Source organism: Calliopsis andreniformis, chromosome 6 (assembly GCF_051401765.1).
Source record: "Calliopsis andreniformis isolate RMS-2024a chromosome 6, iyCalAndr_principal, whole genome shotgun sequence".
NCBI classification, from domain to species: domain Eukaryota; kingdom Metazoa; phylum Arthropoda; class Insecta; order Hymenoptera; family Andrenidae; genus Calliopsis; species Calliopsis andreniformis.
The window spans coordinates 22,014,875-22,031,082 of NC_135067.1; the positions used below are offsets into that span (position 1 = coordinate 22,014,875).

General features: G+C 33.7%; 3 protein-coding genes across 6 annotated transcripts; 1 reads left to right on the forward strand and 2 right to left on the reverse strand.

Annotated features, from left to right (window-relative positions):
- Positions 1-3,937: 3,937 nt before the first annotated feature.
- On the reverse strand, positions 3,938-5,923 carry LOC143181010 (translation initiation factor eIF2 assembly protein). Of its 3 annotated transcripts, XM_076381135.1 has the most exons (8): positions 5,589-5,921; positions 5,460-5,510; positions 5,178-5,392; positions 4,995-5,102; positions 4,705-4,927; positions 4,502-4,624; positions 4,174-4,433; positions 3,938-4,109 (listed from the first exon to the last, which is right to left on the reverse strand). In XM_076381135.1, the coding sequence occupies exons 3-8, from the start codon at positions 5,382-5,384 to the stop codon at positions 4,047-4,049; spliced, it is 984 nt and encodes a 327-aa protein (XP_076237250.1). In that variant the 5' UTR covers positions 5,385-5,392; positions 5,460-5,510; positions 5,589-5,921; the 3' UTR covers positions 3,938-4,046. The 3 variants fall into 3 exon arrangements, with proteins under 3 accessions (XP_076237250.1, XP_076237251.1, XP_076237249.1); XM_076381136.1 differs by having other exon boundaries at positions 5,178-5,402; positions 5,460-5,923; XM_076381134.1 differs by having other exon boundaries at positions 5,460-5,920.
- Positions 5,924-5,992: 69 nt separating this feature from the next.
- On the forward strand, positions 5,993-9,569 carry Sstn (stepping stone). The gene is made up of 4 exons (XM_076381130.1): positions 5,993-6,300; positions 6,405-6,685; positions 6,766-7,066; positions 7,136-9,569. Exons 1-4 carry the CDS (start codon positions 6,297-6,299, stop codon positions 8,728-8,730), a joined length of 2,181 nt encoding a protein of 726 aa, XP_076237245.1. The 5' UTR covers positions 5,993-6,296; the 3' UTR covers positions 8,731-9,569.
- A 193-nt stretch (positions 9,570-9,762) lies between these two features.
- LOC143181009 (putative E3 ubiquitin-protein ligase makorin-1) lies at positions 9,763-16,049 on the reverse strand. 2 transcript variants are annotated; one of them, XM_076381132.1, is made up of 7 exons: positions 15,780-16,049; positions 14,945-15,232; positions 14,451-14,775; positions 14,056-14,378; positions 13,838-13,994; positions 13,669-13,775; positions 9,763-9,795 (listed from the first exon to the last, which is right to left on the reverse strand). In XM_076381132.1, coding segments are annotated over exons 1-7 (1,236 nt in total). In that variant the 5' UTR covers positions 15,815-16,049; the 3' UTR covers positions 9,763-9,794. The 2 variants fall into 2 exon arrangements, with proteins under 2 accessions (XP_076237247.1, XP_076237246.1); XM_076381131.1 differs by lacking the exon at positions 9,763-9,795 and having other exon boundaries at positions 13,083-13,775.
- Positions 16,050-16,208: the final 159 nt, after the last annotated feature.

Genomic DNA, 16,208 nt, shown 5'->3' on the forward strand with positions numbered 1-16,208 from the left:
AAAAAAGCAAACAAACGAGGGAAAAAATATATATATTATATATATATATGTATAACTAAAAGTAACTTGTCTGTCGTACGGGCCGACCATACCTTGTCACGGTGCATGTAAAAAAAAGTACCCAAAAATTGTACATTACGTAGACAATTCATTAAAAGTATAATATTATATCGCTGCACTTTAGTACAAAATCGCTTCACCTTGTTTCAGAATGACAGGTTTATATCATCTTTCGGTGTGCTGTCGTGACGCGTGAGAATGCCTGCAATTTATTATAAAATATAAACAAACAAGCTAAACAAAAAAAAATGAAACACTTGTAAAGGTTGTGTGATTAAGCTACGGAAACCACTGAGATGAATTTGCGTACGTTTCTTTCGTGCTTTGGTCGCGAAGCGAGTCATTCGAAGATTCTCGCGTAAGTGGCTAGAATTCATTAGTCGTGAGGCGTTTGTTATATATTATCTTCCGACGCAGAAGCTAAGATTTAAGAATGTTGAAAAGTAATGTTCCTGTGAATAGTCTCCTTTTCGTGATACGAACCAAAGTGACTCTCCATTAAAAAGGAAAACAAATGCAAAAGAAAAGGCACGAAAAATAAAGGCAAACGACACGAGAGAGAAATGACGAAGAAGAAGGCAAGATGCGAAGAGAGCAAAAGTATGGAAAAGATATATGAAATTTACTGTCTTTCTTGTAATTGGATGTAAACTGTATTAGTTCGATTGCTTCTCGATTCTGAACGTATTAATGTAAGTGATAGATATCTTCTTTTCATATTTCCATTCTATCGACGACGATTAGGAAAAATACTCTACCTCGTGCACGTGTCATCTTTCATAGTTCTCATCGTGTTTTTAAGCAATTTCTATACGCATGTAGGTCGAAGAAGTCGCCCGCTGTTGCTGAAACGATTCTCAATAACAATTAACAGACAATCCAACAATACATGTTAATCAGTTTGCCTACCATTTTTTTGTTGCGATAAGTATAAACTTCTAAAGCTGTAACACTCTTTTCAGCTTACTGTCCGAAGCAAAGTAGTCTATCAGTTCTGGTTGTGTTACGGGCAAGAATTCCTCGACTTTTTTTCAAACTTAAGAAAGCACCTCAAGAACATTCCAAAAGGATCTGACAAGCATTCAGCGGCGCGATTGGCGAGTAAGAAATCAAGTTATTGCTGTTGTCTAAAAAAGTAAATTCTTATCTTCCTGTACATTTGAAGCGAGGTATGAACATGTGTAATGTTCGTGAGGAGGACAGAGGAAAGAAAACGGACAGACGAACTTACAAACAAACATGAACGAAATGGAAACACTTAGAAGAGGTGCATCTGTGTGTAGATGTAAATTTTGAAGGAGCGTCGCACCAAAATAATAATACGTATTTTTTGATGGGATGGAAAGGAAAAAATGTTACATGTAGCTTATACGTTAGAGCAAAGCGAGCGACTGAATGAGAGGGAGAGCGTGAAGAAGAGAGTACGTTTTGTCGGTGATAGCCTGGCCTTTTTCGCCACCTTTTAGTCGTACCAATCGCATTTATAATAGAGGGGTAACTGTAGTCTTCGTAAAAAAAAACATCTCATGAGTGGACTTAATTAAGAAAGACGATGGAAATGTAGAAGAAACGCTTAAGGATGAACAAAGTTTTCCAAAGCCGAGAGAACTTTTTCAGGTACTTAAACTAATAAAAAAAGAGATACGAGAGAAGGAAAGAAACGGACAAAAGGGAGAATGAGAGATAGAAAAGGGGAGATAAAGAGAGAGAGAGACAAAGGCAAACATGAGACAAAGAAGAAAAAGCAACCATGTTACACTGGCCGTTAAAAACGATTGACTTAAGAAGATTTTGTATCGTATAGTATCGTACCGTATCGTTTGTTAAGACTACTGTTTTATCTCGCTCGAAATACCCCTTACTACCAGTATTCGAGAAGACAATGTTGTTACCGTGTCACTTTGATATCCGTAATCGAGCAATGCGAAATGTTAATGTAAAAGGGAGAAAGAGGAAGAGTGAGAGATAATAAAATTATGCAGAAAAAAGAAGTTAAAAGATAATTAAAAATGATGTTAGAGAATAGAAGGGGGGAGAGCGGAAGAGGAGGAGAAAAGAGGAAAAATACGAAACGGCCGTACACTGCGAAAACGTACATTGATTAAGAATACGTATTGTCGTTTAGCACAAATCAGTTGAAGATCGAGAGATTAAATGAACGTAAACGATTAAGAATCGTGTTGGAGGAAGAGAAGCCAAGATAGGCCGAGGACGGAGTTGTTGAACAAAAAAGTAATAGTCACCCGGTACAGTCATGTCCGAAGAAAAAGAAGAAAATGAAAAATCTGCTTCTCTGTATATACATATAATCAAATGACACAGTATAAAACGAAGAAAAAACACACACACACCACATATGCGCGCGAATGAAGGGAACATTTCTTTTCTAGACGTATGCCGCTATACATAATGCACTGTAATTAAATACAAAGCGTTAATGATACATATTTTCGAGATACGCATTCTGTCGGAAACTGTTTCTTCGGTGAAGACCAGTCGGTTTGATCCAACTACGCGTCGTATGTATTCTTTAACGTAGGCTCGATGTTTACATGTAAATACACGCACGCGTTTACATTTATATGTAAATATTTGACGAGCGTTAAATGAAGAATTTACGCATAAATTACCGCAACCTTCGTAGCTCTCTCTGCGCTGTATGTATTTATTAATCCCTCATGATCCCCGATGGACGCTATGATTCTCGTGCTATTTCGAAAAATTTGCTTTGGAAAACACGCATTCTGTATCAAAGCTACTGAATTCTTCAGCCAAAATTCGCTCGAACGTGTACCAATGCGTTAAACGATTCGAATTATCGGAATTAAAAGATCGTATGGAAGCCTTTGTCGACTCGATATCGGCAGTGAATGGTTTTTGTTCTTTTCATAGTCACGCTTCCATATATTAACCACTGACCCGTGATACACGAGCTTCTTCATTGTATTCCCGCTTTAAAAAACAATTGAATTTTACACGATCGAAATTGGGATTATAAAAAGTTGAAACCACTACTCGAATTTTTTAGATATCGAATGTTCAGGTATTCGAACATCGTTCATTGAGTGTGGATTCAAAGATCAAATGTGTTGATCAAGGAAGTTCTTTGATTTCATTCTTAATTGATGGGAATAGTATCACTGAGATGTACTTTAGTTGTTTTATTTGATTATCAATTGAATTTAAATCAGTGGAAATGTAATGAAAATCTAAACTTCGGATCCTCACCAATGACCTCATGTTCGAATATCGGAGTACGGATTGTTCTGAAGAACGTCAGAAGAAAAAGGAAATACTAATAGAAGAGTGCTGATTTAATTCACGTTTGTAAAAAGCTACTACCCAGTAGTTTTCGTATCCAATTTTGTGAACGAAGGAAAAATTACCAATAATTAACGGAAATAATCGCTCGATCTCGTTGATTTTTATCGTTGGCGAGAGAAAAAAGATGAAATGCTCCGTGGATATGACTGTACAGCGTATTAACTTGTCCGGAGGTACATATATCGAGAATCCTTTTTCAAATCGAAGTATTAAGGATTGCATATTGTACATAAACAAGACATATTTTCTATATAAGGGACGTCGCTCGGTAAGGCCGATGGCTCGAAAAATATTGCAATATTATGATAATTCTTTTAAGCGGTAGGATAGCCTTTAATCGTTTTATGTAATGTAATGATAGAAGAGGGTCTGGCAGAATAAAAGTGAAAGTTCTGTATTTAAACATGTTCTCAAATTTATATTTATTCAGTTATCATTTATTTATGCGCATTTTTACTATTTATTACCTTAAAGAGTAGTTCAAAGGTAAGAATGATCATTCTCAGAGAACTAAAAACGCTTTTTTCGGTTGAAGTATAAAAAACAGTAACAATTTTTGTTTTATATATAAATAAATGTATTCGTATCTTTTATGATACATTCGTACAAAAAAATGCGGGAACTATCACATGTATAAGTGAAACTTTTTATTCGGATAGACGTTAAACAGGATCCGAAGGATTAGTGTCAGCGCTTTCTTGTTCTTTTCGTTGACTTTCCACTTCCTGGAATAGAGAACATATGGAATAAATATAGCAATAACAGTGAATAAGAATAACGTAAACTTACTCGTTGAATAATATCTAGTAACGTGGAACTTTCATTCGATTGAAAAAATTCATTAATTTCTTGTGGAATGCAAAAATGAGTCGGAGCTTTTGGTTGAATACCAATTTCTTCGCCGATAAATCTAAATTCAGGCGTATCGTTTATCTGATTTTTTAATTCTTCATATGTGAAAAGAGTTCCCTTGGTAGCAGATTCATCCAAAGGTCCAAAATCGACGATCTTTACTTTTTCTTTCTTGTAGCGTATAACATCAAACGAGTCTGTAATATTGTGAAATTAATATTTCATCAGAATTCGATATAGAAGTATATAACATTTATTTACTTACAATTACTCAATGGAAATCTGCCTTTAATACGTTCCATAAACAAGCTTTTGATATCTGTTTGTATATTATACTTTTCTGACTCATTGTAGCTATAGTATTGTGATATATCTCGTTGACTAATTGCTACACACAATTAAGACAGGAATCTGATGAGAAAAATGTGTATCAAAGCAATACAAAATAATGATATGACAAATTATTACCTATAAGTTCATTTTCTACTACAAAGCATCGAAATTCAGTACATGGATTAATATCTCTCCATTGCTTCAATATGAGACAAGATTTCAGAGGAGTTTCATGATCTATACAATTTTTAACATTGTTTAAATCTGTTGCAATTCTATCTGAACTCTTTAGCAGCAGATATACTTCCTCCAATGTCTTGCATTTTAGAGTTTTAGTTGGTGCAACCCAAGTTGCATCCTAAAAAGAGATACTTATAGAAAAAGTAAATAAATACATTAGAACAAATATAAAAAATCTTACATACAGAAGGGGAACTCCAATTACTTTTAATAAAGACTGCTCCATACTCATCTATCACATCTTGGATTTTCTGACTAAATTCTGGAAATGTTGGCTGAGGTTCAAGCGAATTCTGAAAAAAATAGAATTCATTTATATCATTCATAGCAGTAATCCACTAAATTGTTACACATCATGTCAAATATACCTCATCATCTACTACTGGGGACCCATCTGCCCACTCGCTATCTTGCAATGAAGCATTTGTAGCTTCAACTGGTAATAGGAATGCATCGTGCTCCAAATATTCAAGTACTTCATTAGGGATGTGAATAATAGTGGCTTCCAAAGAAACTTTATGAAACTGTGGATACCATGATGAAAAGGAGCACTCAGGTTTCAACCCGCTGACCATAGTAATACCTAAATTAAACTTTTATACATATTTTTATATGCACATGTACTTAACTACAAAAATCCAAATACAAACCAGTTAGAGTTGAAGAAGAATTCTTATGATTGCAGTCAATGATTATACAATCTAAAATTTAACGAAATTCCTTAGCAATCTAACAACAATTCTAACAGATTCTAAAACGCCTAAAACGCATTAGGCTACCGAAGAATAAAAATCCATCGGTGATTGGCTCAAGCCCTCGGAAAAGCGTGTCCTCAGCCGCGCCTTTACTAGTGTAATTCCTCCCAATCTTTAATAAACGCAATTAAAATTGTTGTTTGGAGGACATCAAGTAATGAATCAGAAATACAAATTTACGTTTAAAAAACAAAGTTATGATGATGCTTGTACGAAATTTTTTTAACTGTGAAGTCCAGTTATCTCGGGTTGTCTTACACAATTGGTTTTAAAATGGCAACTTTACGGAAAAGATCCGCGCGTCACTATTCAATAGTTTTGATTGTGTTTTCCGTTTGTTCATCGAGGAGTACTTAGCGCGGTGTTTTTTAAATAAAAATAATTCCTATTTGTTAAGCAACGTTTCGTGAAGTCAAAAGAATGCAGCTATAAAAATAACTATTACGTTACGATAGTTACGAATACGTAATAATCGAAGGAGTTAACCTACTGGATTCTTATCAAGTTCTATATGCAAGTTTACTCAGTGTAGAATAGATTAATATTGAAAATGGATACTTCGAAAGAAATTTTTCTGAATGCAATGAGTCAGAGAAACGTCAAACACCATATCGCGTATCTGTTAAATGCGTCAACATCGATATTTTTAAGCGTCTGAGATACACCTCGATTATATAAACATTCCAGTTAAAGTACATCTAGCGAACGAAATCGTTATATCTCGTTAATAATATGGGTAAGCAAATACGATTCGTAGAAATTGTAATGTAATACTCGCATAGGACTGACTATGTAGGAATAATTTAGTATAGCCAAGTATAAAGGAACTTATGTTTCAAGTGATGGCAGGGAACGAAAGTGCCCCTGGATCTGTGGCAGAAGATTCACTGTCCACAAGATTGCAATGGCTTCGACAACGAAGAGAGGCACTGCAAGAGAAGCTAGCTCAAAAAAATAATGAACTCAAAAACCTATGCGTTGAGGAAGCAGAATTGACTGGTGTTTTACCACCAGAGATCCCATTAGAGCCTGGAGAGAGCCCACCTGTATTTAGAAGAAGAGTTGGGACAGCATTTACATACCCACAGAATTTAATTAACAAATTGAAAACAAACGAAGTTGTATGTCTTATAATTGTGTCAATTATAAATTAGTTTATCTGTTTGGATGTGTTATAACATGTCAAACATTTTTTATGTAGGAGGAATCTGCTCTAGAATTGGAACGACAGGTTCAAATTGGTATAGTAGAAGCTGCTCTAGGAATTGTGAATGATCCCACAGAAAGCAAGGCAGTCCGGCGTAAACATAGATTAGTTTACCAGCAAAGTCAGCGCAGGCTTCAAGAATTAGAAGCACGGTTGAATTTTATAAGACAGACTCGTAGTAAAACACATCATTCACAGCAAGTCCTACACTCTACTGTATATAATGCACAGCCACATTTGTATACAAATGTGAAACATAGAACAAAGAAGCCTAGGCCACCATTGGATGGCACAGGTATTATCACTATGTGTGTTTATTGATAGATAACATTCCCCAATCTTGTTAAATGTGTTTTTTTCACAGTGAACGACGCAAACACAAAATCCACAAGAGGTTTGCTCCAAGAAGGTGGTATAAGCCTAAGTCCATTAGGATCAGAGGAAAAGTGTAATATATATCCTAGCCATGGATACGACGATCAACCGCTAGTACCTAATACGTGCAACCATAATCATATTGGAGCGTACTGTTCCCCAGTCTCCGATCAACGACAAAATATCAAAATAATAGAGCACGATCACAACGACAATCAAAATGTTTACATACTACCCGATCAATATCGAACACGAACGTATTCTTACGGAAGCGGTGGTTCCCGCAGCCAGAACCACTATCAGGACAACGAGCGAATGTATCGTCCACTGCCAAATACGTACACTGAAGAAGAGCGGCAATTACGATATCGTCAACTTCAACAGCAATTGCAAGACCAAACTCACAATTATCAGTACTCGGATTACAAACATTTAGACAATGATGTTCAGCGAAGATCCGGTCAAGAATATTACGAGAGAGACTTTCGAACGCTGCAGTACACGCACATACCCGAATTTCCAATTTACCATAAAAATAATTCTCAGTCCCAGTCGTTACTAAGACGGGATCGTGACGCTGCAGGAAATAAAAATCTGCGTTACACAGATTCACCTAGCGAGGCGCAAATGCCGTCAGGCTATTGGGTGCGCCACGATGACGAAATTATCTGGTGCACAGACGATCAACCTATTACGGATAGATTCGGTAGTTTGGATCGGAGAAAACGTAATGGCATACAATATTCTGGCAGCGTAGGTGCTGACATGCAGCCACGATATCGTACGAGTAGTAAAAATTCTCCTTCTATCCCGCCGCATCAAAATGCCTCTGTTCATTTGCTTCCTTTATCTGAGCAGCCGTCGACGAACAATAAAATATTGCTGCGTACGCAATCGCTGGGGAGCGTAGAGAAATGGCATTCGAATCATTTGCATGATCCGCATGATGGTAACGATACGACAGATAATGCTAGTCGTAAAGTGAGAGAGAAAGAGTGGTATGAAACCTCTTTGGATTCGGGTGTCAGTGCTGGATTAGATTTGGGTTTAGTAACGTCTCACAAGAACACTCATTATCAGTCCACTATTCCCGTTTGCTCTAAATCTCCTCGTGATAGTAATAGCGAGGATGGAAAAAGCAATTATATTCCTCCAATAAGTCATCGTAAACCTGACGTAATAACCGAACCCGAACAACATTTGCAACCACGGAAGAAGGTGCTTGAAATACCAGCTGAGTCCAAATTGTCTCAGGAAACGAATGAAGAAACAATTATATTAGGATCTTCCCAGAATTGCACAATTGTTCAAGCTGGAAAATATCAACCATATAGAGAAGTTACGAAGCCTTTTGAGATGTCTGACTTTTATAAATACTCGACCAAGTTTCGTAAAAGAAATGAAGCGAATGGGCAAAACGTTCCTAATGATGTTCAGGATGATTCGCGAGGGGCTCATTTACACGCAGAATCTGATTCTTCGAATCTGGCGTACAGTGGATCGATTTCTAATTCAGTTCAAAAGAGAATCTATCAGCCGGTTCAACGAATGACCTGCCAGCCTTACCTTGCGTCATTGAGGTAATTGTTCATTTCTACATAAATTAGAAAAAAGTGAAAACGATAAGACAAAACAGATGAGATAGGCTGGACCTATCTGGAGAAATATTCGCAATGTTCTGTTCACATTACATGACAGATTGAAACGTGATTTACTGACTGAAATAATTCACGTTCTAAGAAACTTCGTGATTAAAAATACTCGGAAATAATCGCAATAAATATATTGCATTCTCGGTTTGTCTAAGTTGGTAATTGATATTATTAACGTCATATTTGTGCAATTAAAGAAATTTGTACTTTCAAAAGGTCTAGTAGAAAGTTGCATTAACATTGAGACCTGAATAGTGCCTTATTTCAATTAAAATAATTATCAAAACTTGTAACAATTGAAATCATTCTAAATACGAATGTAAAAACACGGAGTTGAGAAATTTCATGGATGAAAAATATTCTTGAAAATGTCTATATATTATATAATTTGTAATTACAAAAGAATGATCAAATTTGTCTATTATACAAAATAATAGAACAAAATATAAATATTTTTATAATTAATTTTATATCGAACACTTTAGAACAATGAAAAGCACTGAAAGTGCATAAGAGAAAAATAAGGACTGATATAATACTAGAAAATGAGAGATTCATAAGTTAATTATTATCAATAAGGAGTGATCCCTTGAATCATATCTTTCAATATATCAATATGTACTCCAATATATATTTTTTTGTACCAGTATTCTATGCAGCGTTTGACATACACAGTTTAGTATATATTAGAATATATCTTATCAGTAGTTTATAAAAATATGAATTTCTATTAATTTTGAATGCCTTCAATTTGAAGAGCCAAACATTCATGTCTGATTAAAAATATTTTATATTTATTCAAGTGGAATTTATACATATTTCAAATATAAAAGTGTAATAAAATTATATTTAGTTTTGTAATATATTCGTAATATTAGTTCCATTTTAAGTTTTTTTACTTGTAAAACAAATTTATTTCCAAAATTAGAGATACTATAAATTCAAATGAATGTTCAGATTCATTATTCAGCACATTTTTTGAGATGTTGCAATGCATCTGTAAAGAGAAAATAAAGAATTGATTAATTTACATCTGTGTGTCATCGATCGCCTCTACCAAATGTAAGAGATAAGAGGATGATTTTTTTCTGCATGAAAGGATGAGTAGGGTAGATAACTTCAAAATTGTTAGTCTTTGTGCATAGACTCATGGTCTACCGTTTTATTAATCTACTTTAGATAACAAAAATATATCATTGCAAGAAACGAAGTTGAAACCAATATAAGTATCGCTTATTTTTAACATTGAGCTTTACTAATACGTATATATAAATTAATGACTATGAACGTACTACTCGACGCTCGAGCAAAACATGTTCTTCGCGATGCTTTTGAAAAATTTACACTTCTATTTCGATTATATATAATATAATCATCATTCTTCAAAAAATTCCTTATATTTTTTAAATACTTTCGCTCACGAAGCGAAAAAGTATCTAAAATAAAAATGTTAAAGATTCACAACGTGCGAGACGAATTATTGAATCTCTAACAGCATTATAAATTTTCTATAATTAGTAATGATCCTAATTACGCGCGGTATGCAAACTCTTGGCGATGGTTTCGCATTCTTATGAAAGGACAGTGTAATTATGTTATATTTAATTGATCAGCACCTTAACTTATAGCTTCCTAATCGAATGCTGTTAAACAAACGCAATTATAATAAGCCAATGTTTGTCACAGAAACCATCACTGCTTTTTGAAGTGGCAATTAGCGCTTCAAATTAAACTCCTAGCTTATATGGGACTTTACAAAATTCCATTTATTACTTACATACCCCAGAAAGCCATTATCTATTAAGTATCTTAATTCGGTTAAAAACGAATTCCTTTTTTTCGCAGTATCATTCTACAGACTTATCTGAAGTACTTCGAAAAACTTGTCACATTCTCCCAGTGTATACTTAAACAATTCTATCTTTAGCAATTTACAAACGCTAATGGATGTTAATGTCTTAAATATTGTACTTAGTTTGTTATTTAAGCGGCAATAACAGTTAACACGAAGATGTTCGCCTTGCTATATTTTTAGCATTGCAAAGGCGCTGATTTTTGTGACAAGAAACTGATAGAACATTCTTATTTCTAATGTTTGGACTTATAATAACGGCACTCAGCGACAATGCTACCCTGACTTAGGGAACATTAAAACATGAAAGACATGAGTGCATCGATAAATCAGATAAGATAGAAATTGCATTGTCTTTTTTGCAGTTAGCGCGACTATATTTAACATATAATAATAAAACAGTACTTTTTTGTTTAACGCCATTTGTTGAAGTTCTCTTTAGAACAAAAAACGAAAACATTAAGAAAAAAAAAGGACTCGAGTTTTAAGCGCATAATAACTCGAATCTCGTTTAGAAGATTCGTCAATATAATTAGGAAGTAAAAGTCAAGATCCATTGTACCTAAAGTACATTTTATAAATCTACTATCGCTTAAGAAAATGAATCCTAAAAGTTTTGTGACTCGTGCAAACACTCGCAATTCATGTAAAAATTCTAACTTCATACATTCATGTAGTTGTAATAGCAATTATACATAGATGTAATTTCTTTCGAAAAGAGAATATTCCATGTTCTCTTGTACAACTAAAATAAATTAACGCTGAAAACTTGCAATCAAACTCATTGGCACTTGGAATATGTACTTTCTTTTCTTACATGGTGTTAAGTAAAAGATAAACTTTTAAAACGAATGCTAATTAGAATCTATAAATGGTCGTAATACTCATATTGGCAAACATTTAATATTCTTATTATTCTTATTGTTAACGCATGAATAATAATAATAATAAATTTTGTCTCGACATAATTCGAAGAAATTTCAGTAAAACGTAAATGCATAAAAGATTTATAATCATGAATTTTTCAATTAAAATATCATTAAAATTATAATTAAAATGCCTAAATGAACTAGATACTTGACTGATAACTTTAAAAGAAAAATTCAAAATAGACGTCTATCATATGCACAATAATACTTCAAATGTGTTCATAATTTGCGTTAGCAATAACAATAACTGTTGAACTATAACATTATCTATAAAATTAACGGTAGAGAAATTCTATAGAAAATATAAACAACTCGTACACAGTATTGTGGAAAGTTTGTCCGTTAAAATGTTGTATAACGTTAACTTATACTGGCGAACAATATAATTACACTGTTCATTAAAGGCAACACTGAGAGTAGATTCTTGTAAAAAAAGAATGTATCTTATTACTACGGACAACAGGTTAAATTTTTATGCGCAAAATATTTTGAAATGATTTAGTAATCTAGTACTTGTTTAAGGCAATTTCTGTAACGCCATAGAAAACCGTTCTTACAAAATAGTTCTATCGAAAAAATTGATACCATATTCTTTGGCTTTTATTTCTGTTCATAAAGCTCTGATTGCCTTCATTTATCAGTATAAATAATTATTTATCTCTTATAACAAGATCGTCGATTTCGGAAAGACAGTAGTCACAGATGTGTAAATATAACAGATAATAAAATGTAAAGATAAAATGATAAAGATACCGAACAGTTTTAACTTTACCTATCATTTATGACATAGTCTTTATTTGTTATTTTACTTTTAATCTGGAATCCGTGAATGCATATTTGCCAAAAATCATTTCTTTTTTGATATACTTAGCATTAGACGCATTCAAACGAATTTTATATACTATCGCATCACACATACATACTTATTACACGATACACTCATTTTGCGCATTTATCACGAACATCTTAAGACTATCGATTAAAAATTAACACTATACAATTGAATAATTTAAGAAAAGTTTTTAAATATTCGCAGAGTCGTGTAACAGGAGGTAGGACGAAACTCGTTAATTGTATTTTCGATATGAATTATTGATAATCAAATAGATGTTATGCATCGATTTTCACGAACAATTGTTTTTTTCTTTTTGCTATATTTTTGGAACATGTACTGATACTCGTGATGTTTCCCATGAATTTTTCTTTATTTGCCAAGTCATGTAACAAGTAAGATTAATAAAATAAGACTTGGTTCATTTTACCTGCAGAATAAGTACTAAACAAAGTCTAAAATTAATTCTAAAGGATCTAAATCTATGCCATAAGAGAGATGAGAGTTAATTAATATCCTTTCAACTTATTCAGTGGGTTTTTAAATTAACTATGAATTTGTATGCTAAAAATGAAAGAATCTAAAAATAATGTTTATAGGAGTACTCTCATTTGAAACAACAAAATAATCGTAATACACTTATTCTGCCCCCCCGCCCGCCCGCCCGCACATAACGAAAATTCATTGCATTACTGAATCCAACATCATCAATATATTACTTGCTCATTGCGTGACTTAAAAAAAAAAATAGGAATATAGAGAATTGTAGCAACATAAACAGGTGTTTGTACCTAACAAAAAATCATTAAAAATGTATTAACATATACTCTACACATTGAATTAATTTGGACCTCTGATGTAGTAGATTTGATATATACTGTATGATTGAGTTGTTAGAATATTGGTCGAGATATACGGAAAAAGACGATTGCAAATGTGACAGCGCGTATTAACAAACTTGTCCTAATTATTCATACGACTGTGACCTCATTCTTACTATTATTTTCTAATTACCAACCTGATGTTATTTACAAATTTCTCGTGTAAACATCATCAAGCAAAGCACACAAGTTTTTTTTATTAATGCAGACAAGACACTTCTGAATCGTAACCATTTAAACAATTCATAAACTACTTATCTATTCAGCCATTGAAACCACATAGAAGTGGTAGGTAAGAAAGATAAAGAGATAACAGCAACAGCAATAATGATTACTGAATTAATACAACTACTCAAAAGAAAATTCGTATTCTGACCAATTAGAGTCGTCCGAATCCGACAGAAAGGGAACTATGTCTTCGAAATCTACATCATATATCCAACGATTATCTCTTTCTTCAAGAAAGTCCCACAAAATAACTTGCTGTAAAAAGATATTTATGGATTAAAATTGAAGATTCGTTTTGCAGAAAATTTAGCACTTACATGCAAGATATCAATTTCTGCATCCGCATTGCGCCGTTGACGAACAGGTGCATCAACTTCAACTTTAGTGCCATCTGGAGTTGCGTGTAGATAAAAACACTTTTTACCAAAGGGACATTTACCACGTCCCTTGTTGAAATATTTGCAATCTTTGGTCCTGCAAGAAATGAACGATGAAAGTAATGCAATTAACCGCTTATGGAACATGCGCTTCTTACCTTAACGCACGTTTATAATCTTTGATTAATTTTTCCTTCTCTTCTTTTGTATCTACCCAATACATACTGGGGCACACAAAGTCTGAAGTGACACGACATTCTGGACAAGCTCTTATGATTTTATTATCAAATTGTTTAGCTTGTCTCCATTTCCTAATACAACTTAGACAAAAGCAATGATTACAATTCGGTAAAATACCGAATCTTTGTTCTTGAGATGCCTTTTCCATTACTACTTCAAAGCAAACACCACAAGACTTGTCCTTACTACGCTGAATAGCAAAAGAAAGCTCCATATCTACTTCATGTTGTTTGATACATGCCTGAAAGTAAATAGTGATTAGTGTTTGAATTTAAAATAATATTGACAAGTGGTTAACAGAAGATATAATTACAATTGTATGTTTTTTTCGAAGTTCTACATTGTGTGGATGCAATGCAGCACGATTGCATAATTCACAAATATCTCCATGCAAGTATGTACAATTACGTTTTTTACAAATTCCCATTGCTTGTGCATATGGACACAGAGGTTCTAAAGATGGACTGGATGCCTGACCAGATGGATTTAAAGCTTGAGCATAAGATACAGGTAATGAAGAACTAGTAGATGTTCCTGATGTGGTAGAGGCTTCATTTACAGAGGATGAACCAGCTACATATGAGGGTATAAATTCTGGTGCCTTCACCCATTCCTCAGCTATACAAGCATTCTCTTTGCTGAAAATGTGTAAAAGAATATATTTTTATGTGCCATGTCTTTTACCACTTTGTAATATACATATGTCGCATATTTTTATATACCATAGTACAATGTATTATGTGATATGCAAATGGTATTAACGACTTAAATCTTGCTGAACTATAATGTCATCTGACAACAACATACACATTCTTTATTGTTGTCGAAGTTGAAGTATTTGAAGTCTGTTGACCAGGTGAAGAACTTTCTGAATTTGCATTCACCAAATTATTATCAGCAGTGTCAGCACTGTGACGAAAATGGCACTGATTTCCAAATTTACAAATGCCATGCTTAAAAAATCGACAAATAGTGTTAAAAGGTGGTACAGATGAAGATATTATTGTGTCGTTGGTACTTCCATCGTTTCCAACTCCTTGGGTATGGCGATATCTGCAATTATTCCCTTCACGGCACATACCATTTTTGAAATAACTACAACCAAAAAAATCAAATAGTAAATCAAACTATCTGTCCCAAAAAATAGTTTATTACTAATATATACAGCAACTTTAAATATTATTGCAAATATATAGTACACAATGCATATACAGGTGCATAGAAATAGATGAAAAATGATTCACATAAATGTCATAACTTCATTTATTGCAGATATCGTTTTAAATGCATACATTTTGTAAACATAACATTGTTTTCATTTTGTGAGTTCGAAAATATACATAGTTTATATTCGAATGAAACATATATTTAACGGAAAAAGAAGCCTTGAGTATACAATTTTCTATCAATTGACAAACGATTTTAATCCTTTGACAAGTGATGAAAACTAATAAATAGTTACAATTTATTCAAAAAACAAGAGAGAACAGCGATCGACTCAAGAAGTATCGATATTTGCACGGTACAGTTTGTTGACATGTTACAAAATATCTATCCATGAAAGGAAATACTTTCTACTACTCTGTTCTGGTCGTGTTATCATCGAAACCCATTGGCAAACTTTATTATGCGAATCTCTTACCGGCAAACAACGTTCTGTGTCCAATTGTCGGCCATTTTCTAAAGCTTCCACTGTACAATGATCGACAACGCGTCCTCGTAGAGTCGCGTGTACTCTCTTCTCGTTACAGCAAACCGAGTTACAGCACGAATTTATTTAAAGAAACCTGCACTAAAAATTGCACGATAACTCGTGCTGCACCACCAGTTCTACCCGACAAGTATCTTCTCACAGAATTCCTTCAAATGTATAAAAAAACACTTCTCTTGCACTCTACCTCCTCTTCCTCCCCCTTCCTCCTCCGACACTGTTTCGTTCGTCTTCTGCACTATTCTTATTGTGCAAATTTTAACCGTAGATGTATACTCTCAGTTTATATTCGTTATCGACAAATGTTTAACGTGCGCTATATAATCATTAGCTTACGCGTGAGAACACATATACGTCACA

Coding starts and splice junctions, on each gene's coding strand:
- LOC143181010 (XM_076381136.1), bottom strand. CDS start 5,384: ATGGTCAGCGGGTTGAAACCTGAGTGCTCCTTTTCATCATGGTATCCA. Junction 5,103..5,177: donor CCCCAGTAGTAGATGATGAG/GTATATTTGACA, acceptor TATTTTTTTCAG/AATTCGCTTGAACCTCAGCC. Junction 4,110..4,173: donor TACTAGATATTATTCAACGA/GTAAGTTTACGT, acceptor TCTCTATTCCAG/GAAGTGGAAAGTCAACGAAA.
- Sstn (XM_076381130.1), top strand. Junction 6,686..6,765: donor AATTGAAAACAAACGAAGTT/GTATGTCTTATA, acceptor TTTTTTATGTAG/GAGGAATCTGCTCTAGAATT. Junction 7,067..7,135: donor GCCACCATTGGATGGCACAG/GTATTATCACTA, acceptor TTTTTTTCACAG/TGAACGACGCAAACACAAAA.
- LOC143181009 (XM_076381131.1), bottom strand. CDS start 15,814: ATGGCCGACAATTGGACACAGAACGTTGTTTGCCG. Junction 15,233..15,779: donor ACACAGAACGTTGTTTGCCG/GTAAGAGATTCG, acceptor TTTTGGTTGTAG/TTATTTCAAAAATGGTATGT. Junction 14,379..14,450: donor TTCGAAAAAAACATACAATT/GTAATTATATCT, acceptor ATTTACTTTCAG/GCATGTATCAAACAACATGA.